At 36.7% G+C, this 27,577-nt stretch overlaps 1 protein-coding gene across 1 annotated transcript in view; it reads right to left on the bottom strand.

The window, feature by feature from the left end:
- Positions 1 to 4,742: 4,742 nt before the first annotated feature.
- The window catches only part of RFX6 (regulatory factor X6), a 53,068-nt gene continuing 30,233 nt past the window's right edge, over positions 4,743 to 27,577 (bottom strand). Inside the window, exons 7-19 of the mRNA XM_029945499.1 lie at positions 26,510 to 26,617; positions 22,656 to 22,733; positions 22,426 to 22,539; positions 19,452 to 19,501; positions 16,403 to 16,562; positions 15,361 to 15,505; positions 14,134 to 14,243; positions 13,063 to 13,180; positions 11,533 to 11,655; positions 9,973 to 10,179; positions 8,332 to 8,844; positions 7,278 to 7,490; positions 4,743 to 4,918 (exon numbers count right to left, since the gene is read on the bottom strand). Coding sequence (XP_029801359.1) covers positions 4,743 to 4,918; positions 7,278 to 7,490; positions 8,332 to 8,844; positions 9,973 to 10,179; positions 11,533 to 11,655; positions 13,063 to 13,180; positions 14,134 to 14,243; positions 15,361 to 15,505; positions 16,403 to 16,562; positions 19,452 to 19,501; positions 22,426 to 22,539; positions 22,656 to 22,733; positions 26,510 to 26,617 — 2,115 coding nt within the window. The remainder of the gene's footprint in view (positions 4,919 to 7,277; positions 7,491 to 8,331; positions 8,845 to 9,972; positions 10,180 to 11,532; positions 11,656 to 13,062; positions 13,181 to 14,133; positions 14,244 to 15,360; positions 15,506 to 16,402; positions 16,563 to 19,451; positions 19,502 to 22,425; positions 22,540 to 22,655; positions 22,734 to 26,509; positions 26,618 to 27,577) is intronic.

Genomic DNA, 27,577 nt, shown 5'->3' with positions numbered 1-27,577 from the left:
GCATAGGTATTATAAGAGAATTTTGAGGAAGAAAATCAAAGATCTCTACAACTGGATTAGTTTCTATAAAAACAAACTAACTAAATTACTTCAATCATTCTGGAAATAGACTATTTTTTCTAAAAAAGAAACATTTCTACCATAATATTATTTGGACAAAATGAAGAAAAACTAAACACTATTTATAAGATTTTGATATTAGAAAACTAATTGAAAACCCTTTTCCCAAACAGAACAGAGATAAGGCCTTATTTTGTAATCAGATATCTCAAAATTAATGAATAGATTACTCATTGCAACTACCAATCTTTTCCAGCCATTGCTAACACCTATAATCAGGGAGTAACTGAAATTTATTTTCTTTTTATTTAAGCAGTGTGCTTTTGGAACAGACAAGTTGTGTTCTCTGCCATTTACAAACTTGAGGATTTAATTTAGAATTCAATAATTGAATGAGATAGTACAATAACCTTTTATATAAACTCATCATTTCTTATCTTTTCCAAAGCACAAAATGTCCTGTATGCCATAATCATTATTGTTTACTTTTCTGGAAGGTTTTTGTTTAAATTTCCCTAACTGACCTGGGATTATGAATCTGCCTTCAAAATATAGTATGAACAGTTTGCTACTCCAGGCCTTACAAGAGTTCTTGTGAGACTTATAGGACAGTTAATTTTGCTCCCTGTTATATAGAAATCTGAGTACCTGTAATATCTCTTTCCAGGAAGTTCGGACATATCACTCTCATTTGTCTCTTGCTGTTTTGAAAACTTGGAACTTTGGGTTTGGGTTTCAGAATTCAATTATCTCAAAGGGCTTTTCTCTTTTTCTTTCTCTTTTTTCTTTTTTTAAAACATATTTTTACATCTTTATTTTATTTTGAGAGACAGAGACAGAGAGTGAGCGGGGGAGGAGCAGAGAGAGAGGGAGACAGAATCTGAAGCAGGTTCCAGGTTCTGAGCTGTCAGCACAGAGCCCGAGTCAGGTCTTGAACACACGGACCATGAGTTCCTGATTTGAGCCAAAGTCAGGCACTTAACCAACTGAGTCACCCAGGTGTCCCTTTTTTCTTTTTCTTTTCTGGGGAGTTTGTGAGGGAGAAAGCACTACCTGGGCTGACTTTCAAGAATTGGCAATATTCTTTGTCTTATTTTTGTGGACTGCATTTGAGCATAAATTTATAAGCATAAATTCAGCGGTTGAGAAACATCATTGGTGAACCTCTAATTTGCCATTTATCACGTTTCTCTGAAGAAGAGGAATACGCTGCTGTGGTCTAGTGACTGTAGTCAGAGCAGCTGTACTCTGAATGGCTAAATGGAGACCATGTCAATGTGGCCTCCAAGGGTAAATTTGGGAGAGCAGGAGAAAATTGGGCATTGTGCCTCACTGGTCAGGAGGCACAGTCTCAGCTGGTGTTCTAGTCTAGGTCTGGGCACCGTTAGCCTCAGTGTCCTGTTAGAGGGACCCACCATTGCTGCCTACTGGACCCCTCTCACAAAGCTGGTCTCTAGCTCTTCTCTCTCTTTCTCCTTGTTCTAGTCCCACTCTTCTGCCTGTTTGCTTCTCTAAGCTGTGTGTAGTAGTTTCATAGTCACTGTATCTGAAGAAATCATCTAATTGGGTTAGATACTATTGGGTTAGTAGAGTGACACTGCTGGGCAGAACTTGGGGACATTCATCTCACAGCCTACTGGTCTACCTCCATTTCTCCATAGATGTGTTACTGGCTTTAGTGCTTGGCACAGTTCTTCATTGTGCAAATTTGTCTCACATGTTGCAGGATATTCACATCCGTGGTCTTGACATTAAATGCCAGTGTGCTTGCTGTCTTTAGGTATCATGCGAGTAAAAAAATCTTCTCCTTCCCATTTCTAAAATGGGTTCTCTGAGAGTCTCGTGGACTTTTTTCTCTTAAAGCAGAAACAGAGATTTCACTTCACAACAGTGATTGGAACTTAGCTTAAATAATTTTTTGAAAAATCCTTTCTAAGCTGAAACCATACTTGGTAACATATAACAAAGGAGAGCTCTAAGTTTTCTTAGTGTGGCACTACCTGGAGCGAGGAAAATAAATCTATGTTAATGGAATAGCTTGGTTTTAGGTTTTTTTTTCCCAAGCTGTTATAAAATAGGCTCTTGGTGTCTGAATTGTATTGAGTCCACTGAGTTATTTGGAACATTCACTTTTCCTTATGCCATTTATCTATAGTAACCACTAAAACACAAGAGTTGAAGGATAGTACTCTAAGAACTATTGACTTAAAAACAGAAACACTAGGAAGCTAGGCCAAGATCCTTTAACCATATTAAAATTTACCTAAATGATAGCAGAAAAGGCCTTGAACATCCAAGGTTTAGACCCATGGAGGAAACAATTCTCAAATGATGAGTGCAGCTGAAGGGCAGATAGGTATTAAATGTCTCAAGCTCCTTCTGGGTAAAATTAAAGATGCTATCACATATAATTCACTCAGGAATGGCACTGCCTCTCTAGAGGCATTTGGAAATAAGGAAGATGTTAGTTGTTGCAAGGCTGGGTAAGGGGCGTGCTTTCGTGTTTAGTGTTTGAATGCCAAGGATGCTAAATCTTGTGCAATATGCAGGAAAGTCCTGCAAAACAAAGAATCATCCTGCTTGAAAGCCAGTAGTGCCCACAATAAGAAACACTATTATGTGTCTGATAGAGATACATCAAGTCCCACTGCTCGGGGAGAAGAGCAAGTTAGTCTTTCTGATGTGAAAATTTAGCACCTTGTAATCAGCCAGATGTACATGGAACCCAGAGATAATGTTTGCTTTTCTTCCACACTTCTCCCTGCCCCAGATAAATTCCCCTCATCTATAAAGGGGCTATCAATCTAGGGTCAACTATTTATACTGAAATGCTTTGCAAACAGGGTTAAGGAAAACTTTAAAGCCACTGCTGTCATACTCCTTTTTAATCCCTGGTATCTCCTCAGTCACAAATCCTTCAATCGTACTAAAAGATGCTTGTCCTCCTTTGAAATTTCTTTTTCCTGCTCCTTTCACTCTGCCTCCATGTGGTCTCTGCACTTACCTACTGGACATCTGGATGAAAGAACATTATATCAGAGCATTATATTAAAGGCATTGGCAAAGTTTTTTTTACAGTCTTTGTATTTTCATTTTCATCTTTTCAACTTATATTTTCTAATGTACCTGACATAAAATAGATGCTGAGTATATATTTAACTACATACAATTTGGCTCTTAAATGTCAAGACTTATGTCCAAACATTTCTTAAAGCTGTTTTGGTTTTTACTTCGTCCAAACCCTTGTTAATATCACTCTCCTTTGTATTCTTACAATATTACTACAAGTAAATTGAAAAATTGCTCTTTCTCATGATTTGCTACTGTTGCAAAATTTTTCTGCTCAGTTAATTAGCTCATAAACTACATGCTACTAAGCAAATGGTAGCAACACTCTGAGAAGTCCACAATTAATTTGTTTATTGCTTGCTGAAAACAATCACACAGTTTGTCTTCACCAAATTACATCATGATGTATAATGGGTATTTGGGGCTTAAAAATCCTTTAAAAATGTTCTCAGAGCTCCTACTATAACCCAATCCGTAATATAAGTCTTATAAGCTCTGTCATATGACTGTAGGAAAAGCCTGTTAATTTATAGAGGTTTCCCATTATGGCCATGAGTCTTACAACAGACCTTTCAGCTAAGATATACAAAAATGAAAAAAAACAGAGCTAGATAGATGGTGTATCAAATTCTATTAACTTATATAGAATGAATTCCTCACTTCTGATTTCTCTTTGCATTCAGATGATCCTGATTCCTGAGCACTCATTCACTCTTAGTTTATAAGCCAAGCACTTGATTAAAGACTGCTTCCAAACCTGTAGAAGTTCAAACTGTCTATAAGTCACAAGTTCCTTATATTTATATGCATGAATATGATATGAAAATATTCTTGAATTATGATGTTTTCACCAACCAGCTTTACTTTTTAATTCAGTATCCAAAGGAGCTTTGCCTGTGAATCCTAAGCATTCTTCAGAAACAGTAGCAGCTCTGAGAGTAATTAAGCGTTTAAAAATATTTTCATACTTTATTTATTTCATTTCTTCTTACCTTTCTTAAATAAAGAGGGAAAGCATTCATAATCTCCATTCAGTTACATAGAATTGGAATACTGCTATGTAACAGAAATCATCACACTAATGCACAGGATTGAAAGTCAAGCAACTTTGGTCTAGGCTGAACTGAATTAAGTCTTGACCTTGTAAACATTTCCATAGGAGGTAGAACACACACACTTGACTTTTCTTCAAATAAGGGATAGTAAACAATGATTCTGAGACCCTAATAAATTAAAGATATTTTAAAGGCATTAAATAATTTTTCTTTTAATAGGCCAAAGATGAAATAGCACACAGATTTTCAATAAATTAGGAAGCAAAATATTAAACCTTCATAGCTGAAATGTTTGCATCTTCAAAGCTCCAGTGGTTCCATTTGATAATGTTTGAAACTATAATTAATAATGAGATCACATTTTAAACAATTTGTGTGCAAGGCAGAGTCTGCAAGTATCTCCACTCATTATGGAGTTGTCCATAGTTTTGTACCAGTGACTTGAAAACAATGTTCTGCCACCATATTTTTCATTTTCTTTACCCTGATGGCAATCTGAGTGAACAATATTTGAGCCATAGAGATTCTTAGTTTCAATCCCCACCCAACATTGTTGGTTTAAGTGCCTCCAGCTGCTGTTCCCATGAACACAGTGTTGATGGGTGGTAGGGAGGACACCATTTCTCTACCATTTGCTCCATGGGAATCCAGGGCCTCTTGAGCTGGATACTGATTGGAAGCTCCATACATACACTGGGATGAGGAAGAAGGTACTGGAGTTTGCAAGCTGGATGCTGTAAGGGAAAATGTAATCAGCAATTGAATATTGACTGCATTAGTTTCCTTGGCAAGTGCCATTCATTTTAACCCTCTGTGGGGTTTTGGTTTCTTTTTGTTGTTGTTGTTGTTGTTGTTTTTTTTTGCATTTATCACACATATCTAAGCAATTTTCCTAGAAGTTGTTTTCACTTCTACACAAAGAAAACTCAATTTCAAACTTAAATTCAGACAGCTTTGTCACCAAAATATATCCCCAGTCTACCTTCTCTTTCCATCCACACTTCCTCAGTTATTCAAAGCACCATCTTCTCTTACCTGGACCAACACAGCAGCCTCCTAACTAGTCTTATGACCGTCACCTTTGCCCCACTCTCTCATTCTGCAGGGAGGAACCAGCATAATGTTGCTGATGTGTACATCAACTTGTTCTCAAACTCTACAGTGACTCCCCATTACTCTTAGAACAGAATCCAAGCTCTTTGCCCTGGTTCAGAAGACCGTCTGTGAACTGGTCTCTGCCTTCTGATTGATTTTACTCTACTGCCTTCATTCACCATGCTCTAGGCACACTGGCCTTCTTTCTGCCCACCGAGTTTTCTTTGTTTCCATTTCAGAAACAGTGCCCTTGTCATCTCTTCTGCCTACAACTCCACCATCAGACCTCCAAACCATCACCTCCTAGTCACTCAGCTTTCAACTCAAATGTCTCTGCCTAGGATTCCTTTCCCAACCATCTTACCAAAAGCAGTTTCTCCATAACCATGTGTCATTATACCATATTTATCTGACTTCAGAGTACTCAATATTATCTTTTTAATGCATTTGTCTACATATTCATCACTTAATCTCTCCTTCCTAGAAGGTAAACTTCTTATAAGCATAGCCTCACACTTAGAATGAAGTTTGGCACATAGGAATAGGTTCTCAAAAATTTGACCAACTGGCTCTCTGACACTATGTTTCCTGCATGTATGGTTGCTGACTGCTCATTTTTCTAACTACCATCTTCTCTGTCCCTGGAAACTGGATTTTCAAACTAAGGAAGCAAAAAGTGGCCCCTAACTTCCCTTGCTCTACCTACTCACTTACTCTATTCCCCTATTTTTCACTCAGAAGCCCTCTTTGCTATTTCCTTGTAAGTCAGCTCTGACAACTAAAGCTTAGAATCCATCCTCCACTTAAGCTATGTCCCATCAAAGCTTCCACTATCTCTACAAGTAAACAGAACTAATAGTAACAATAGCAACACGGTACATTTTCGTCTCACAGTGAGGAAACTTCCTGAAGTGGAATTTTCTGCTTCATTAGAGTAACCCAGAAGCAATAACCATCTGCAGATAGCATGAGATGAACTGCTAGACTCTGCTCAGGGAGCATCTGTGATGGTCACGGGAAGGGAAGAAGTGCTTCCTATTCAGTTATTGGAAAAGCACACTATCAGAGGAGAGATGGAATTTATCTCATTTCCCTTATGCTCCAGTTGGGTGTCAATGCCCTTTACTTACGCTACCTTGAAATCTATTCCATTGGAAGGTTTCAACCATCTCACATAAACATTAACACTCTGCCTTGATACTTACATGCATATATACCTGCCTTGTGATCCCTTATTAGTTACACTGGAAACTAAATCTATACATATATTTTTGCCCCTTTTTTACAACTCATTGATGTATGGAGTTCCTAGTATGTGACAGATACTTTGCTGGGTGCTGCTGTTGTACAAGTTTTACAAGTATAAGCTGCAGGATTTTCCCAGGGGCAGCAACCTGGTTGGAAAAAGATGCTAGGGGACTTCATGGAAAACACCCTGTTTTGCTCATTTTTACTTAAACTATATGTAACAAAGCAATAATAATAGCAGCATTTTCTACAGAGCTGTCTAATCACATTTTAGATACAACTGAGAAAATGACAGCAACCTCTATCACAAGTCACCATTTTTTTAAACTTGGAGTGAGTTTAAGGTACTGGTGGAGATTATGTGGTCCAAAGACACTTCTTGGCACTGTCCCTGAGTCCAACCATGAACAGGAGAGAGTGAGAAAAAGGTATAATCACTGGCCTCATAAAACTTAAAGTATTTTAGACTGCATTTGACAGATTATATTCATGTTTTGCATACACAGTAAGTGCCAGCTACTTTTTTTAAAGAATAGGAGATTGAGCAGTGGGTTGCCAACTAACACATAGACTGAGAAATGGGAAGACTGCTACTAACAGACACAAAAATATGACTTCAGATCCAAAATGATAAATCACTTGTAGAAACATGAGCTCTGGGTTTACCTCAATAGTCACCCTCCAAATAAAACTACATATCTGAGGTTAGCAGCTTGTTAAAATGTTTGCAAGAACTGCTAAAATAATTACCTACTACTGGAGTTCGACACACAACTGATGGTGATGTGTCTGCGTAAAAGGAGCTGGTCTGCTTTCTACTACTGTCATCTAAAATGTTAAGTGGATCGTGGATGTCACTGTAGGGGGGCAGTGAGCGAACACTGCTGATGACGGAAACATGTTGATTCACCATTGATCCAAGTCTGTGAGACTCTGGGTAGTTTATGTTGCTTCCATAGTATCCTATAACAGAAAATGTCAGGAATGTACTGTTAACGTACTACAAAAGAATATTCCAGGAAGGACAAAAAGGACAAGATAATAGGGAAGATCCCTAAAGATGCCATAGTGTAAATGTTACATTCACATCTACCTTTACTATAGAGTTGGATTTATGCTTCTATAAGGATATGGATCACTCTGCTATTTTTTTAAATACAAGGGAGTTATCCTATTATTAATTTTCAGATGTAAGACTACACCTCTCTCATATTTTCCTCATCTAAATTAACACGATCTTCCTATAAAGAAAAAAAAAGCACCACTAACCTGTCACAAAGATTACACTACTTGTCAAATGCCAATTTTATCTACAGATTTATGTTTCTGGGAGAAGAACTGCTCTACATTTAGAATGGAGGACACAGAACCTGCTGTGGTGGCTGAACAAGTCCACAGATCTTTCCAGCTCCCTAAACTTCAAATGCTTTATCAGACTAACAGGGGGCACCGTTTCAGTCTTAAATCAGTCCTAGTTCTCCAGAAGAAACATTATTTACTATAAATAAAAAGGACAGAACATTCTTTTTTTGGGCTTACTAAAGGAGATCTCAAACATATAGTTTGACATAGTATTTTTTCATCATTTGTGGCATTTACGAGGGCAACTTTAAAAAAAAACCCACCAGAATTAGGGGTATGTTTGTATATGGAAGAAATAAGCTCCACGTATCTAAGATTCCATGATCCTTAGAAACCTTACATGGATGACATGCTACTCAGAGAGGTGGAGCTCAATTCAGTGTCTGATTTTGTCTTACTGCCATCTCAAAAGCCAGGAAAAAGTCTTTAAAAATGTCAGTACCATTAGGTGAATTAGGAGGCAGTGTCGCTCCTTGGCAGCTGACAGCCCCTGTGTTGCCCAGGAAATTGAAGCCTCCTGTATTTAAAAACTGCATACTGTGTGAATCTTGGCTGTTTGAGGATGGTCCATAGCTGGAAGGCGGTCGAGAATTATATGGAGACCCAGCACAGCTGCCACTGAAGAAGTCTCTAGAAAGCTGCTGTTCACTCCAAGCCATGCATCGACCAGGCTCTGGGCGATGAGGATACAGTCCTGATGGGGGGTGAGGCTGTGCCCTAAACACAGTCTGATAATTAGAGTTGGTCCCATAAAAGTCATGACTGGCTTGAGGATGAGTAGGATAAATGGGTTCTGGGAATGTTGAGCAGTGGGGTGGAGCTGACAGGACCGGGCCCACACTTGGAGGTCTTCCAGCCATGGGCCCCTGGTTAATGACGCTTCCTCGACTCGCCATGGCTGGAGAAATGGGTGGTGTCATCAGATGACCAGTGTTCTGGGAAAGCTCCATTTGACCTGGAAAAAGGTTACCAGAACATTCACCAGCGGCATATTAAAATAGGTGGGTACATATCTTTAAAAATGATTCAAAAGATTTATGAGTATGTTTTTTTTATTTGGTTCGTTTGTATTCTCTAAACCTTACAGAACTGAAGAACACTAAAAACCTAGGTTTAAAGATACCATCGCAAAAAATAAACAAACAAACAAATAAATAAAAGACACCTTCACAATACATGTACATTTCACAATAGTGAAGTTTTTTGGAGTTAGTGACTGTAAAAAAGAAGTCTGGGAGGGTTTCATGCTCCTGTGGGTATGAAGATGGCTAGGGCTCAAGGTTGGGAAGGTCAAAAGATCTCCTCCTCACATTTCTCCATAGTTTTAAAAAAAACTGGAATGTTAAATGGCTTGATTTTTAGGATAAAAGAAAAAGGCACTAGTGTCAAAATGCCCATGGCTTCAAAGCAAGCCAGTTTAAAGCATCATCCAAACACCACTGATGAACAATGAGTAATGAGTGCCACCAACTCTCTGGGGGTTTGAGTTTCCATTGGTGGAACTGGGCCCCTAAGCTCTAAGGCACTTCCAAGTTTAAAATTCTGTGTATCCAATGAAGTTATATATTCAGAAAAGATATAAGGCAAGGAGCAGACTTAAAATATTATCATGTATTGAGTTCCAGCCACTGAAGATTCAAATTGACACAAAGGGGACTATAGACCAAAGATGAAAATCATTGTAATGGTTTCCTCAAATGGCCAAATCTACTTTTTAATGGAGAAGAAATAGTATCCTCAAAAACCGAAAATAAATAAGAGACCCATTTTTGACTCTCAAAGCATCTTCAAGATTTTATGTATACCTAATCTAATTTTTTCTTCCACTTAATGAAGATAAGTGGTTGTATTTCTGATATAACTGAGAAGGCATGTCACAGTGTGGTACCTATGTTAATAATGGCATTGATAAAAATGTAAATGAAAAATGCTGAAAATCACAAAAACTCTATAAAGCTTTAATATAAGTTAGTTAAGACAAGTCTTGCTTATTCTCTGAATGCCTGGAGGTTACCAGTTTTGAAGAAAACACGGGGATAGGCTACTGTGGGATGTGCTGAACCCTGAATATTTCCCAATGTACCTGTGAGTGGCATGGTGTCTGTATTCCCAGCAGGAAATGGATGCAGAGCAGAGGGTAAGCCTCCAGGATGGCTGGAGGACAGAGGAAGATAGGCTGTTTCCACATGACTTTCATTCTTCACAGTGTCACTGGAAACAGTGCTCCCTTTATTACGGTTGGCCAGAAAGCATGAACTCGGAGAAGCGGTGAAGGCAGCTTTACTTGCATCTGGAAAGATTTATTTTTATTTATTTTTATTTTTGAGAGACAGAGGGAGGCAGCTCGAGGAGGGAAGGGTCAGAGAGAGAGGGAGACACAGAATCTGAAGCAGGCTCCAGGCTCCGAGCTAGCTGTCAGCACAGAGCCCGACGCAGGGCTCAAACCCACGAACCGTGAGATCATGACCTGAGCCGAAGCCGGACGCTTAACCAACTGAGCCACCCAGGCGCCCCAAGATTTATTTTTAAATTAGAAAGCTAACATCATTCCCATATTCCTAGTATATAAGCCCAAGAAAAGGAAACTGAAAATGCTTTAGGGTTGTGTCATAAATCTGGAAACCCCAGGGAAATATTTGCCATGGGAAACAAGGCTGGCAGATCTGTGGTTCTGGGCACTGGTACTGGATTTTTCTTGTCGTCGTTGTTGTTGTTTTCTGTACATTTGTGAGTTGTATTCTAAGGGGCACTAAAGGATCCCCTCAGGAGTGGACAGTCTTCAAAATGCAAGTCATCACATCCCAAACAGATGTGTCCTCTTCCTTCTTTAAGTTCTATAGAACTTATTTCTACATCATTTAAATGGTGTGTACCACAGGTGTTGTCTTGAATTATGAAGGTTTTTTTCTATTTTAATCACCTCTCTACCTTCATTTAAATTCTCACAAGAACATTGATTTTGTGTCCTTCAGAATTTGCAGTAAAATCCTTTGACTATAAGTATAAATGGTAGAGAGAAAAATAATAGTGCTCCAATAGTGGTAATCTACTGTGTTAGGAGTAACATACTTGGGAAAATATTCTGAGACTCTTTTTTTTTAATGTCTTTTATTAATTTTTGAGAGACAGAGAGAGAAAGCGCAAGCACAGGAGGGTCAGAAAGAGAGGGAGATACAGAATCCGAAGCAGGCCCCAGGCTCTGAGCTAGCTGTCAGCACGGAGCCCGACGCAGGGCTCGAATCCACAAACCGTGAGATCATGACCTGAGCTGAAGCCGGCTGCTTAACCGACTGAGCCACCCAGGCGCCCCAAGACTCTGAGACTCTTATAGAACCATTCAATGTGTGCTTAGAAATCCTTGAACTTAGGTTTAAATAAAGAAATATGTAAAACAAAATATACATTTTAGGGGCACCTGGGTGGCTCAGTTGGCTGAGTGCCCGACTTCGGCTCAGGTCATGATCTCACGGTTTGTGGGTTTGAGCCCCACGTCAGGCTCTGTGCAGACAGCTCAGAGCCTGGAGCCTGTTTCAGATTCTGTGTCTCCTTCTCTCTCTGCTCCTCCCCCACTCATGCTCAGTCTCTCTCTATCTCAAAAATAAACTATGTAAAAAAATTTTTAAAAATATACATTTTAAATTACCTGAATTCTTCATATACTTGTCCAATAAATTCTGTAACTCTTGCTCTTTGTCATTATTGAACTGGGTCTCCATGGCAAGGAGAATGTATTCATCAAGAAGCATTCGGATCAAATGGAAAGAACCTTGTTTATGGATGGGAACAGGGAGAGGACAATGTGAGATGAAAGGAGGGAGAGAAAGAGAAGGAAAGAGAAAGAGAGAAGTCGAGTTATCTGTGTGACCATCTCACAACACTTTACAAGGAGCAACTGAAATAAACAAATACTTGTTGGACTTTAAATGACCTGCTAAGACCAACATGCTTAACTTGGGTCTCTAATCTTTCTGTGTCCCGCCTGCCCAGCTCACTGTGTGTACTGTCCTGCCAGCTCTTTGGCCACTAATTACATCAAAGGAAAATACGGATGAAAGTGAGACATGCTTTATGCTTTAAGAGGGCACACATTGGAGTGTGATAAGCTTTAACCTGAGGAGAATGAGCTCCACTCTGCTGTATTTCTGTTTACTTTGTACTCAATAATTAGACAATGGCCACCATGGTCTGAAAAAAGTATCAGGTAAGATGTCTTTCTCGCCTGAAACAAAGTTCTCTTTGGTTTCGTAAAAAGCAAGAGAGTTATTTTCATTTGGAAGTTGTCTTAGAAAACCTTAAACTTCTTTGAACAGATTTCCCAACAAAAGTCTGTTTTTATAATAAAGTCAGGCTTAAGTGTTGTATGTTTTAAAAAACCTCACACAAAACTATGATATTTCAACTAATCAGCTCAGTACATTTTGTTCATCCTTCAATATGAGTTCACTGATTTTATCTAATTCCACTGAGAATTAAATTTAGAAAACTTAGTAAACTATAACCTATTTTATAACATAAAGATTGATAATCTTTATAAATCTCGTACTGTCCATGAGATAGCATTATGGCTTCAAACTAAGGATCCCAGAAATTTTAGAAAAAGGAAGGTATTCAACTTTTAAAAGAGCTAACTTGACTCAATTTGTTTCACAAGTCGAATCAATCAGGAAAGATGTTTCAGAAACGTATGAGCATGTCTTCTCAGCTGCTCTTTGAGTTCTTGAAAAAGATACAAAAATTTGCCATATTGCAATTGGTGCCTTTGGAAAATCATGTTGTAATTAATTACTGTTCACTTGCCTGTTTAACAAAAAAAAAATATCCAGGCACTGATGGGATGTAGTGATACCAGCTGCTATCCACGAAGGGCTCCCCAAGTACTGGGCTGTGTTTCTGCACGTGCTGCCTCACCAACACGCCTATATAACCCAGGGAGAGGAATATTCATCCTCTTCAACCAACTTGGGTTAAAGCGAAGCCAGAGGGAAGCACTGTCAGGATTTAACTCTGCATTCGGTCTGACTCCAAAACCCAGGCTCCTAACTACCATCCTCCATGGCTCGACAGTCAGATTTGAGAAGTGACAGTGCCACACGTTTAAAAACTGATAGGAAATGTCACTGGAAAGTGAATGATGCATTCAACCAACAAGAGCTTTATAAAGCACTTAGGATACCAAAACTGGATGCATTGTTCAAGGTGAGGGTATGCATTACTCGAGCACCAAAAAAGCTCCACTTGAGCAGAAAGTCTTGAGCCCTCTTCTTCAGTGATCTTCCATTCTGCTTGCTGGTCTACAAGTAAAGGAACAAAATAAAACTATAACACCCGTCATCTTGTTACTACCTGCTACTACCTGCATCCTGCATAACATCAAGAGGTTGATAAACTGACTGACAAATGGACAGATGGCACAACATGCAATTTATTTGATCAGATATTATGAGCTGTCCAAGGATTTTAATTTTAGTCTGTCTTTGCTGTGATTTTTAAGGTTAATAGATCTTTATTCTGTAAGGTTTTGCTACCTAACAGAATTAGACAACAAATGGAATAATTTACAAAATGCTCTCTCTCTTAATTCTCCTTAGACAAAACTTTAGAAAGAACAGAAGGTGCAGTGTGAAGGAAGGGTTATATATTTCTGTGAATGATTAACTCTGACTTCTCTGGTCCTGAGTGATAATGTTTTCCTTCCAGGAGGAAAAAAAGTCCTCACACTACAACCAGTTTCCTTGATACAGAATGGCTAACACCAAGTAGTGATGGATCTATTTGCTCTTACTGCCTTGTTCTGTGATGGATGGCTTGCAGGTTGACTGAAAGAGTTGAAAAAACACAGAAAACACAAAATACTGAGCTCCCAGTATTAAAATACTGGGAAACCATATTTTCCGTCAGCATTTAGGACAATTTTCTTTTTAGAGAAGGGTCAGATCTTTTTCAGCTTTTATCTTTCATCGCCTATGTTACTCAGCTGTAACTTCACTCACGGGGAATGCACAGTGGCTTGTAGTCATTTGTCCATAAATGTAAATAGAATTGAATCTATGCCCAACACTCTCAAATCTGGCCTATTCTGAGTTTTGATATTTGGGCCACCTTATTTGCAAGTCTTCAAAAAGTTTTCAAAGCATTTTTTTATACACAGACTATCGCCCCTCCCCCACCATTCAAGAAATTACAGCCCATTTAGCATTTACCACTAAGAAAAATTTTACTTTCTGAATCTGTTATTGAAAAATACCTTAATAACCCTCTGCTCTACCACAGTATCCAACCATTCAATAAAAGCCTCCACGGTGGCATTCTTCTTAAGAAGATCTTTAAGTTCTTGGAACACTGTGATAGAGTCATCTAAAGTGAAAAAAGAAGGCAGAATATTACTGTACTTCAAACCCAAGAGAAAATCTAAAACTAGGAATCATTAAGGATTCTGTAGCATAAGAGGGAAACAGAATAAATTAAACATGTTAAAGAAATTATTTAATATCCTGAGAGCAAGGAACAAAAAAATCCTTATGTTTTTACTCTTCAACATTTTAATAAGTGTATGTATTTTGGCACATATTGAAATATAGGCTTATATAATATAAGCACGTATATACTGGGGAAGAGTAAGTTGTCAGTATAGTTGATTATTCATTCTGAATAAAGCTTTCATTAAAAGCCAACAGCTTTATTGAAAGATAATGAGTGAACCAAGCTAAACTTGATTTCCTGATTTCTGAACTCCTTTTATCTTTAGCAAAAATTAAATTCTGCACTGTAGAACTGAGCCACTTACACGAATAATCTTTCATCTTGTAAAGGTTAAAGGAGCTGTTTGGTACCATTGTTTATTAAAGAATTTGACGTCTACTGAGTCCCAAAGGGCAAAACAATTTTATACTAGGAAACAGAAAGCAGGGCTGATGTTGGACCACCCCAGAGAGTCAACCATCATTTGTGCAAGAGCCTATCGAGGCCACACCTTTTGTCTTTTCAGAGAAATGGTGGAGAAATAATGGATTTCCGTCCCTTCAAAATAGAGCCTGGTAGTCTAGTCACACATATTAGCTTGCTAAACTCTGTCAGATTGTCCAAACCTGAGCAGGGAATGTCTGCTTTGAAAAACAGTATTATGTTGAGATATCATTTTGATATGCATCATATGGTATAAGTGTAAAACACATGGAAATGTGCATGCATGCATTGGAAAACTAGAAGAAAGCTCCCCACACTCAAAAACATTTTCATTATTTTCAGGTTATGTCTTTTTTTTTAAATTTTTTATGTTTATTTATTTGAGAGAGAGAGGGAGAGAGGCAGAAAGAGAAGGAGAGAGAGAATCTCATGCTGGATTTGCACTGTCAGCACAGAGCCTGGTGTGGGGCTCAAACTCATGAACTGTGAGATCATGACCTGAGCAAAACCAAGATGTCAATAGTGCCAAGGAGTTAAGAGACCCAGCTCTAAAAGGAAGGAGACTTACGTTCAGTGTAGATATCTGATTCCGTGTCTGTGGTCCCAGAAATGGTGAGAAGGGCCTGCGATCCAATACTATTCAAGTCAACCTTTTCAATATCAGATACCATAGAATTCACAACATGCTGGTCAAAGAGAGCTGGTCTGGCAATCTGCATTAAGGAAGTAAAAAAGACACTAAACTATATTGTCAATGGTCTATGTAAAGGAAAGTTTTGACTTCTAGAGAAATATTTCCTTGAGAGGAAAGTATCACAAATATTTTCTTATTTTAAAACTAAAAGCAGTAGCTGAAACTCATGATCATCTCTGCAAAAGCTTTGAACACTCCTTTTGGAACTAGAAAATGATTTTTTTATTCACAGTCATACAATAAGGATTTTATAATGTTACTTATTTTTTTATCCAGAACTAACCCAATCAAGTCTTTTAAAATTTGGGGGGCTATAAATTTTCACAAAACAATCATTTGAGAGGAGGGGAAATAATTTTTTAACAATATACAAACCTGTAGTCCTAATTTAAAAATTACTTTTTTTCTTCCTATATAAAAGATCCAAATTAGTAGTTTAAAATTGTGTTATGTTTGTGGGTTTCACAACATCAAATATCACGTGGGCCCATTCCCCATAACCTTCATTTTTCTTAACTGAATTCATAATGAAAATAACAATTTTGCATTTTATATTGCACTCAGAAATTTTGTATTTTTTACTTTTTATTCTGAAATAATATTAAATTTGCAGCAACAATAGTGCAGAATATTTCCATATTCTCCCCATCCCCCTTCTCCTATGGTTATCATCTTACCTACCCATTGTTGCCAAAATCAGGAAAATAACATTGATATAACACTGGTAGCTACACTATAGATATAATTCAAATTTCCATCAATTTTCCCACTTTTTTCCTTTTTCTATTCTAGCATTCCCTTTGGAGTCTCACATTGCATTTAATTGTTGTCTATTTAGTCTCCAATCTCTAAAAATATCTTACTTTTTGCTACCAGAGGATTTTTTTTTAATCTGATAACTCAAACACCAACATACCTGAGCAAGGTGTAAAAAAGATGTTTGTCGTTTCAGAGAAGATACAAATCTTCGTACAATAGGTATCTTCTTGTCAGTTAGGGCTTCTGGCAAGTTTTCCAAAGATGAAACAACCCACTGTTCCCAATTTTTAGCAAAATTTCTTATATCTGCTAATAGGCTACACACACAAAAAAAACCTTATATATTAAATGCTAAATTGTTCAAAATGCATTAAATAAATGTAGTTTAATGGAGGTATGCTATTATTCTGTGATTCCAAGAACATGAATTTGAAGTCTGATAGATTCAGCCTACGTCTGCCATTTATCACCTTGTTCAAAATTCTCAATGTCCTCAAATGCTGGCTTCATCTATTAAATGGGGACAAGATTAGTATCTATGTCACAGGATCATTATTTATGAGGACTATATAAAATAACTCATGGAGATTTCTCTTGTCAAATGTGGCATGCAGAGTGCAATCGATAAATAATACCATATTATTAATTTTAGTTCATGGTTCAGTCATTGTTGATAAAATATTTCTGTGGAAATGTAAGTATTCACTTGATTTTGTGTATCTTGGCTTCTTGAGAGATATTGCATAGGGATCATAATGTCATTTCAGGTACTTACTATTAGTGTCTAGTAATAGATTTTTATAATCCAAATAGGATTGTGGGATATATGATCAAAAATGTGCTACAGGACCCAATTTAGAAACTGCAAATGTTGGTTGGGTATGTGCACAAACATTTATATAGAAACACAAAAATTTTTAAATCAGTCAACAATCTCCACACTCTACTTCAACAAAACAGATCTAAATTTATATTTGGGATGGTGCATATATTGGCAAGCAGTGACATAATACAGGAAAAAGAATAGAAAGTACAGTTCAACAGACCCTCAATTAAAATCTTGACTCTGTTTTTTAACTATTTAACTTACTCTAAACACATAAATTAACTTCTGTCTGCTGCTAGTTTCCTCATTTGTGGATTTGGGATTATAATAGCTATTGGGGAATTGTCTAACAAGTTGTGTTTTTAAAAAATCCAGTTGTTCGATGATAAGAAATTGGTTAATGAAGTATAGTATTTTTCAGATGCTATGCAGCCATTTAAAAGGATAATGTAGAGAGGTGCCTCGATGGGTCCATTGGTTCAGTATCCAACTCCTGATTTCAGCTGAGGGCCTATCTTGCAGTTACAAGATCAAGCCCAGCACTGCAGTGGGCATGGAGCCTTCTTACTGCTTAAGATACTGTCTCTCTACTCCTTCTGCCCCTCCCCTGCTTGCACTCTCTCCCTCCCTCTCTCTCTCTCTCTTTTTTATGTTTTTCTTTTTAATTTTATTATTGAGAGAGAGAGAGACAGAGTATGAGTGGCAGGGGGTAGGGACACAGAGAGAGAGGGAGACACAGAATCTGAAGCAGGTTTCAGGCTGTCAGCACAGAGCTTGACACTGGGCTAAAACTCACAGACCATGAGATCATGACCTGAACCAAAGTCGGATGCTTAACTGACTGAGCCACTCCAGCTCTCTGCTCTCTTGCGCGCACGCTCTCTCTCTCAAAAATAAATAAATAAGTAAATAAATAAATAAAATGTAAAAAGAAAGTTAAATAATGTTGATCCATATTTGTTGGTATAAAAGATTTTCAAGGTATACTGCAATTATACTATGTATACTATGGTTCCATTTTTAAAATATGTATATTTACAGATATTCTTAGAGAAAATGTCTTTGGGATAATAACATGACATTAAGATTGTGGAGAGATTAGGAGTATTTTTTAATGCATTTATGCATGTTTTTTATTTTCTACAATGAACTACTTGCATACTTTAGAGATAAATACATAAATAGTCTACTTCAGGCTAGTTGAAGAATTAAGTGAAATAATTTATGTAGTCTCAAAGTCCATGCTGTATTTAACAAAGGTCAGCTATTATTGTTATTAACTAATAATGCCTGTCCCTAAGTAAGCCATTCTGCTGTGATACAGAAATGTTACATGTACTTAATTCAGAGTTCAGATTAGATGTTTCAAGATTACATGTTGATAATTAAAAGAAACTAATGATCATGACAATACCAACTATTATATAAAATAAATAAAACAATCTACAGGAAAAAGTAAATCAAAAATAGACTTTGTTTTATCAATCATCATGTATTTATTGAGCATCAACTATGTCCATCCTACATGTATTTGTGCCCCAGAATACTGAAAAAATTTTCATTTTTTTCATTAGACTTTGTTTACAAATAAAAATTTGGCTCTTTATTTTCAAGTTTTTATTTTCACACATCAGAGAGTTTTTGTGAAAGATCTTCAGGTATCATTTCAATTTGAGATTTTTTAAATTGAAGTATAATCTACAAACAACATTATATTAGTTCCATGTGTACAGCATAGTGATTTGATGTTTGTATACATTGTGAGCTGATCACCATGACAGTCCAGTTACCATCTGTCATCAGTTGCCAGAGGGGCTGGGGGGTCATGGTGGGACAATATGGATGAAAGGGATCAAAAGGTACAAAGTTCCCAGGATGGGAAATACAGTCTATTTGAGCTCTGATTCCTTTGTTAAAAGAAGATGGTAATTCCATTATACTACTTTATGATTTTGCAATTAAGACGAATAATGATAAATAATAATAGTAATAAATAATCTTTAGTAATAATAAAGATAAACTAATTTTTCTTATAGTTTTTATTATTCTGGTTATTTTCCATCAGTTATCCACATTTATCTTCCTGTAGCCTGTTTCTATTGAAGAACTTTCTCAGTATTTCAAGGATCAATGACATTTAAATATTTATTTTTCATTTGGACATTTCTCATATTAAAAAGATTTCAGGATTGTTCTATCAATTTTGCTCATTGAGATTTGAGTATAAAGATTGAGGCACATCTTCTAACTAATACAAGGGACAAGAGCAGCAAAGTAATCTTTATAAGCAAATGAATCTTTATTTAATGTTTGCTTTTAATATAATGGATAGCATTAAACCCTACACTAAGAAACTACCACATTTTATTGACTGACCTACCTTTCAGGCATTTCTTGCATTGTTGCAGGGATGAGTACATCTGTAAGAACCTTAATCACAGTGAAAGAGAGTTAACATAAATCCTTAGTATTTTTGTTGAAAGACATTTATTTTTCAATTACTTTTTATTCTTAGCTTTCTAGAGAATAATATGCTAATTCATTTCTAGAAGTTATACTTTTGTCTCTAAAATGCATGTATGCATGAGGTGTGTGTGTAGGCAAGGGGTGGGGATCTAAAAACATTACAGTACTAGGTTAAGCAAGTGACACTAATATACTGTGTCCAGAGAGTTAATTATCAGAACAGAAGGAATACATGAAAATATGGTCAACAACACTCATCATCAGAGAAATATAAGTCAAAACCATAATGAGATGCCACCTCACACATGTCAGAATGGCTAAAATTAACAACTTAGGAAACAGCAGATGTTGGCGAGGATGTGGAGAAAGAGGAACATTTCTGCACAGTTGCTGATGAGAATGCAAACTGTGCAGCTACTCTGGAAAACAGTACAGAAGCTTCTCAGAAAGTCAAAAATAGAACTACCCTATGACCCAGCAATCTACTACTAGGTATTTATCCAAAAGATACAAAAATGCTGATTTGAAGGGGCACATGCACCTCAATGTTTATAGCAGCGCTATCAACAGTAGCCAAATTATGGAAAGGGCCTAAATATCCATTGACTGATAAATGGATAAAGAATAAATGGTATACACACACACTCATATACACAATGGAATATTACTCAATGATCAAAAAAATGAAATCTTGCCATTTGCAACACTATGGATGGAACTAGAATGTATTCTGCTAAGCAAAATAAGTCAGTCAGAGAAAGACAAATATCATATTATTTCACTGATATGTGGAATTTAAGAAACACAACAGATGAACATAGGGGAAGGGAATAAAAATTAAATTAAAAACAGGGAGGCAAGCCATAAGAGACTTTTAAATATGGAGAACAAACTGAGGGTTCCCTTAGAGGGGTTGTGGGTCAGGGAGATGGGCTAAATAGGTGATGGGCATTAAGAGGGCACTTGTTGGAATGAGCACTGGATGTTCTATGTAAGTGATGAATCACTGGGTTCTACTCCTGAAACCAATACTACCCTGTCTGTTAACTAACTTGAATTTAAATTAAAAAATTAAGAGAAAAGAACACTGAAAAAAAAAGGGCTAGACTGAGTCCCAAACATGGATGAGGTGGGTAGGACTTGGATTAGAACTAGAGAAAGAAAAAATTAGATTGTGTTGACTGATCCCAGCTCAGGAAAAACTAGAATTAATAAAGGAAGAGGAGATGAAATAGGATATGATCAATGGAGATCCATTAAGCTGGCTGATAAACTTTGTGGTACCGTCTAAAGAAAAGGATCAAGAGGAGAAGATATTTCAAAATGTATGTAGACCCTAATCTTCAAATGCCTATGTAGCTTATCTGCAAAATTCATATGTGTTCCATGTGTATAAGACAGTATTGTATATGCCCAGTATGTTAGTTACCAATGAACTGGCCTTGGTAGTCATGTACTGTTTTATGGACCAAAACTTAACCACTCTCCAGCGAAGAATGAAGATCTTCCGGAAACTCATTCTATGCTGCTCTATTAACAATGCTCACTGTGCCTCCCTGGGTCGACCATGAGGAGGAGAAACTTAGTTCATTTAAAGGTACTTAAACTCAGCATTTTTGTGTTGGACTCAAAAAAAAAAAAACCACAAATCATGTGTAAAGAAAAAAATATGCCTTAAGAATATTTCTTGGAGGTACTGAATGATGGTCCAAACAACTTTGATGGTGGACAATGTGAATGCATGAGCCCCGGGGTCTTTTCTTACACCCTCTCTTAGAGCCACCTTATTTCCCTTTTCTGGTTACTTCTTCAAGTCTTAAATGTTGCAATCAGTTACTGCAAACTAAATCTTTTCCCTCTAAATAATGATACTCTCATGCAACCCAAAAAATGAAACAATTCTCATTCTTCTTTGTCCTTCTTCAACATGAATTTGAACTATAGGCTGAGAATATACTGCACTTGCTCCATTCTCTTATCCTGTGATAGGGAGAACTTAACAGAGGATTAAAAAAATCCGCCCTCCCCATTCTGGCTCAAGACTACCTACCCTTTCTTGGTGTGCAAAGTTTCTTACCAGTCTGAGTTCATCTAGCTTCTGTTGAGAACCTAATAGTAGCAACTAATTTAGGAGGATTTTATTTTCTAAATGCTTAATAGGGTTCTCTTTTGGGTTTTCTTGCAAACTCAGATTATGTTTTAAAAGGAAAGGTCTTGTTTTCCACCTGACAACTGAAAAGGGAAGTGTAGACAAACTCACTTTAAAGTACCTAGATTGTAACACAGTTTTCTCTCTTAGCTTGGAACTTGCCATTGCTCTAACTAAGGAACAGACTGTCAGGGAATTAGTTTCTCCCTCTTCTCAGATAAATGTTTGGCTAGAAGGCCAACCAGCTCAACTTTGTTCACAATATCTTCATGATCTGTCTTAGACATTTGCAGGCTCTTGTTTGGTTTTAGAATAGAAATGAACATTAATACATCAAAGCTAGAGATTTCCAATATTTTTAAGTTGTTAATCCCCTAAGACTGTTTAATTCTGCTTTTCCCAAAAAACACTATTATATTATATTATATTATATTATATTATATTATATTATATTATTCACTCTGAAAACACCTTAAACAGGTAATAAAAATTAACAAAATTTACATGTCTTAGTGAGTATGCCACATTTGGAATCATTCTTAACTGTAAACAGAAATTGATTTTATTTAATGTAAATTTAACTATAATACATACACTATTAAATATTGCTTTTTCATCAGAAAAAATACTGTATCTCCAGACAGAAATAACAAATTTATTGAAAATACAGTGCAAAAATTTAGATAGAATACTCATAAAGGAAACATGGTTCATGTTTAAGACACCCCAAAGAGCTTACCTTATAAAGAATTGAGTCACAAACACAGAAAATGTCAATGATAACAGGGTTTTCAAGCAGGGGAAGAAGATGATCAGGCATTCCTTGCCAAAAGTGTAATAAGAAATGCTGGATCTAGTTATAAAGCAAAAAGTGTAAACATTAAGATTCCTCCTTCACATGAACTCATCAAGAACAGGACAAGAAAGTATACACGGTATGGTCAGCAAAGCATTCTTTGTCATCCTTACCTCTTCAAAGTTTCCATTAATTGCATTGTCCAGGATGCACTGGCAGTGAGTTTTATACATCATTATGAGGGTATCAACCTATTTCAAGGAAGAAAATGCTTAACCAAAGAATCCTTTCAATATTGCCTTCATTTGTTTATGCATTCATTTGTCCAGCACACATTTTTTAAGCTCCTCTGATGTACCAGGCATTGTGTTCAATGTCAGGGAATCAAAAATAAACATATGGTTCTTATTTCCAGGAACTTAACTGCCTCATGAAGGGAGAAAGGCAAGCAAATAGACAATTATAGTATAGTATCATAGGAACAATGAAAAGGCTGATTGAGCAAGGAGCTTTGGGCCAAACCAACATTGTATTTTTATACCAAAGAAGAAAATTATCTTTGATTGCAGAAATACACATAAAATGGTAAAACATATCATCTCTCTGCACAGTTTTATTAAGCAGGTGCTGTATGGTGTGGCATAGTGGTTTCCAGTTTGGGTTCTGAACTCGGCTAAAATTGAGCCCAGTTCTACTTCACTACTTTGCACGGGTTGTTTTGCTCTGAACCCTAAGCTTTTTCTCTTTAAGTCGGATATTAATCACATATTATCCACAGGGTATTAAAAAGGTTAAACAAAATATCAGGAACATAGTCCCTAGTACACAGTAAGATCTTACTAAATATGACTTGAATAGTAATAGCAAATGCCTCATAAAGTTACCCCCAAAAAATTTGAATAGTAAATCCTGTTATGAAAAGTCTCTGCTTCCACATTACCACTGATATTTGGGTTGCATAGTTAAAAAGTTTTAAACATATTTTAAAATTTGGAATGGATCAGAACCAGATAATATTTTAACAGATTAATAATAATCAAATATCCTTATTTTATAAGCTAGAAATATCACTACCTATTACTGGTTGTGTAGTCTATGTGAACAAGAACATGGCTTAGAGGTTACAGGTGTTAGTTTTTTACCTGGATGTGAATATTAGCTCTAATCTGCCACTTAATAGCTATATGATGTGAAGCAAACTACTTAACATTTGTATGTTTTAAATTCCTCATCTGGAAAATGGAGATGATAATAACATTACATTTCTAATAGGGTTGTTATGAGGGCTAAACAAATTAACACATGTAATGTGGTTGCAATAATCCATAATACATGCTGAGAGGTTGACCATTGGAGCTACTTTTATCCCAGCAGTATCTAGGCTGGTGATGGTGATGTGGGTGTCCTAGTGTCCTACTGTAACTCCATTCTCCAATATTTATCCCTACAGCCCAGCGACAGCACCGATCTCTGTGAGTTAGCTCAAAGCTGTACAATGATGACATGCAAATTCCAATCTCCCTGCAAGGAGAGATGCTGACTACAGAACACCTCTAGCAGAATATGTCACCGTTAATGCAACTGAGACGTGATCTATGCTTTAAGCAATGACATTATATTTTTAAATAGGTTTCCAAGACATATTTTTAAAAATAAAGATAAGGACAGTATGAAATATAGAAAGGAGTTCACAACTGTTGTCAAAAATTAACCCTTTGATCCATGAAACCTCCTAAGGTATTAGTAAGCTTTTATCTTCACAAGTATTTCCATTTACGTGTGTTAAAATTTATTCTTTTGTACACAAATCTGCAAACTTTTAAAATCTTACTATTGGTACTGCATTTGCTTATTTAATATTTACATGGTCTTAGAACAATTAATTTTTATTGTAGCATGCCTTGCATTGTTTACAAAATAATTTTGCTCAATTTTCTGAGGATAAGACACCACACCACAGAGGGCAGGGGCAGAGGCAAGGGTTATCTCCAGTAAAGTTAGTGAGTATGCGGTGAGGGGTGGCAACTGCCCTGAGTAACACCATGATGAGGCAGAAAGTGGTCCCTCAGCTTTGTCCAACCCCCACCTCACTGGGATCAACTTCCCACTGGGAAGTCCCATCCTTTCTGTCTCAAGAAAGCAGATGCTAAAGTGCTTAGCTTCGGCCCCACCCCTCTTTCTAGAAACTGACAAGTTACCTGGGGAACTGGGCTACTGGCTAAGAAGGTGAAAAGCAGTGTCCAGGTGTTTTCAAGAGACAAAGAGGGATGTTAGTCCTTGGTGCTCATGATGAGGACCGCTAAGAAGGAACTTTGAAACCAGGGGTTATTTATTTATGTATCCTGATACCTGAGTGAGAAATGATCTACAGACCAGTTTTTCAAGTTGACAGGTAAGGAATTCCTTGGAAGCTAGCAGAGAAATTGAAATGAACTATTGGAACATGCCTTCATTTCTTTTTTTTTCCCCTTTGTTACTCTCCCCATTCCTCTCTTTCACCAGGTATATTTATTTACACAGCAAACATCTTCATGATATGTTTGCATGTAAGCAATTCTCTCCACAAAGGGACCCAACAATACCTTCCCCCAAAGAACCATGTTCTCTGGAGTCTCACTGATTTCCACAGGTTTCTCCACAGACTGCCGCATGAGACATCCAAGTCTAAAGTCATAATATCACACCTTATAAGATAAAAAAAAAGGATGTGATATTCTCAAGAAATGTGATGAGAGAGGAGAATGGTAGAAAGTGGACATACTTCAGGAAACTTGCTTGGAATCAGCATCTGAGAATTATCTTCAATATTTTGACTATTCTTAACAGGAATAGTAGGTTATCAGAATAAACCCTAGAAGTGACTGTGCAACTACTTATCTGTCAATAGATCTTTTTATCAATGCATTATTTTTATTTCCAGTTTCTACACAAAACCCATTACTAAATCAGCTAGACATTAGTCATATTCCTCTATCTTTGAACCTCAAGAATACAAACTGACTTAACATACTATTAAAGATATTTTCCTTGGGGCGCCTGGGTGGCTTAGTTGGTTAAGCATCTGATGTCAGCTCAGGTCATGATCTCATTGCTCATGGGTTCAAGCCCCATGTTGGGCTCTGTGCTGACAACTCAAAGTCTGGAGCCTGCTTCACATTCTGTGTCTCCCTCTCTCTCTGCCTACCTCCTCTCCAGGCTCACACTGTGTGTGTGTGTGTGTGTGTGTGTGTGTGTGTGTGTGTGTGCCTCAAAAATAAATAAATGTTAAAAAAAATAATTTAAAAAAGATATTTTCCTAAATGCTAAAGAGAAATGAACTTTGGTTGAAAGAAAAATGCAGAAATCATTATGTCCTGATTTAATATTGGATCCTGCCGTTAGTCAACCAGTTGGTACTCAGCAAATGACTTTAGAAATTCAGAAATAGAGAAGAATTTACTCTTAGATTTTACTATATAAGCATTGAAGAGTCACATTGAGGATTATTTATAAACTGAATCCTATGAAACTTTCTTCCTTAACTTTCAAAAAATTGCAAATAAAAGGGAGCACAGAATTTTAGAATGGAAAGGAAGCTTTGTCAATTTCTAGTATAGTTCTTGCCATTCATGTAGGTATTGCCCCCTCAATGCTAGGAACAAATTCTGTCCTAGAGAAGTGCCTGATGACTACTGAAATTATATGAAATTAATCAAAAACATAACGTTAAAATTAAAGAAACTGCATGTGAGAGACCCATTCTCATATTTTCTTCCTTGATATTGAGTTTTAAATTAAAAATAATCTTTAGTATTTTGAGGTTTATTTTACCAAATCCTGATTATATACTATCATGGAGATAGTAAATAATTAATTGGAAAGTGTTTAATCAATATTAGTAAACATTTGTCCCTCCTATAAATCAGTCAATTATGTTTGATTATGCAGATTTCTGACTGCTTTCTTCAAATGCCATGAGATTCCCAGCAAATGGAGATAGGGAACCAACATATCAGAAAATCAATAGAGAAGTATCTTTAATTGATACCTTGTCTTTAGAAATGCATCCTTGGTACACAAGGTGTTGAGCACTGGGGAATTCTGGAAGAAGTGTTCCAGTTTTTGAACTTAGTGAGTATTTACGAGTGAAGCCACCCTATAATTCAGAAAAATGAAAAGAAATAAATCATTATCAACTCTTTGGTTCCAAAATATGATTCTAATAAAATAGAAACCCATAAAATTTCATTCTTCTTCACCCTGAAAACCATGACAAATTAAGAGATTTTGCTAAACTTTCAGATCATTCAGTTGAACAAAGAAAACATGTCAGCAGAATCATGATTTCCAAATCATAAATAATTTCATCATCAAGATATTTTCCCTATTACTTTGGATTTTAGTTTTGAACATTTGTCAGAACATTTTCAGAAATTTAATTTCAGTTCACATTTGTTAATGGCATAACTTGAAAGACTTACCTTTAAAACTGTTGAAATTATTTGAACTATAAGAGGATCAAGAATTGCCAAATCCTTTTATGGATTAAGTAAACAAGATGATAAGAAGTTAGCTAAATTGTTAGTCTCAGGAATAATTAGTGATATACTTGGGAGTGGAATCTAAGTCTTCTCATTCTCAAATTAGTATTCTGGATTTTCTCATCTCAACCTTCTCCCACTCTGAGTTTTTTTTTTTAAGTAGTTTATTGTCAAATTAGTTTCCATACAACACCCAGTGCTCTTCCCCACAAGTGCTCTCCTCCATCACCACCACCTCTTTCCCCCTTCAGCCCTCAGTTCCTTTTCAGTATTCAATAGTCTCTCAGGTTTTGCGTCCCTCTCTCTCCCCAACTCTCTTTCCCTCTTCCCCTCCCCCTGGTCCTCCATTAGGTTTCTCCTGTTCTCCTGTTAGACCTATGAGTGCAAACATATGGTATCTGTCCTTCTCTGCCTGACTTATTTCGCTTACCATGACACCCTTTTGTGTCAAAAAGACCCCAAATAGCCAAAGTCATATTGAAGAAGAAAACCAAAACGGAGGCATCACAATCCCAGACTTTAGCCTCTACTACAAAGCTGTCATCATCAAGACAGTATGGTATTGGCACAAAAAC

This window comes from Suricata suricatta, chromosome 7, assembly GCF_006229205.1.
Source record: "Suricata suricatta isolate VVHF042 chromosome 7, meerkat_22Aug2017_6uvM2_HiC, whole genome shotgun sequence".
Taxonomy (NCBI): domain Eukaryota; kingdom Metazoa; phylum Chordata; class Mammalia; order Carnivora; family Herpestidae; genus Suricata; species Suricata suricatta.
This window is presented reverse-complemented; position numbering and strand designations above follow the sequence as displayed.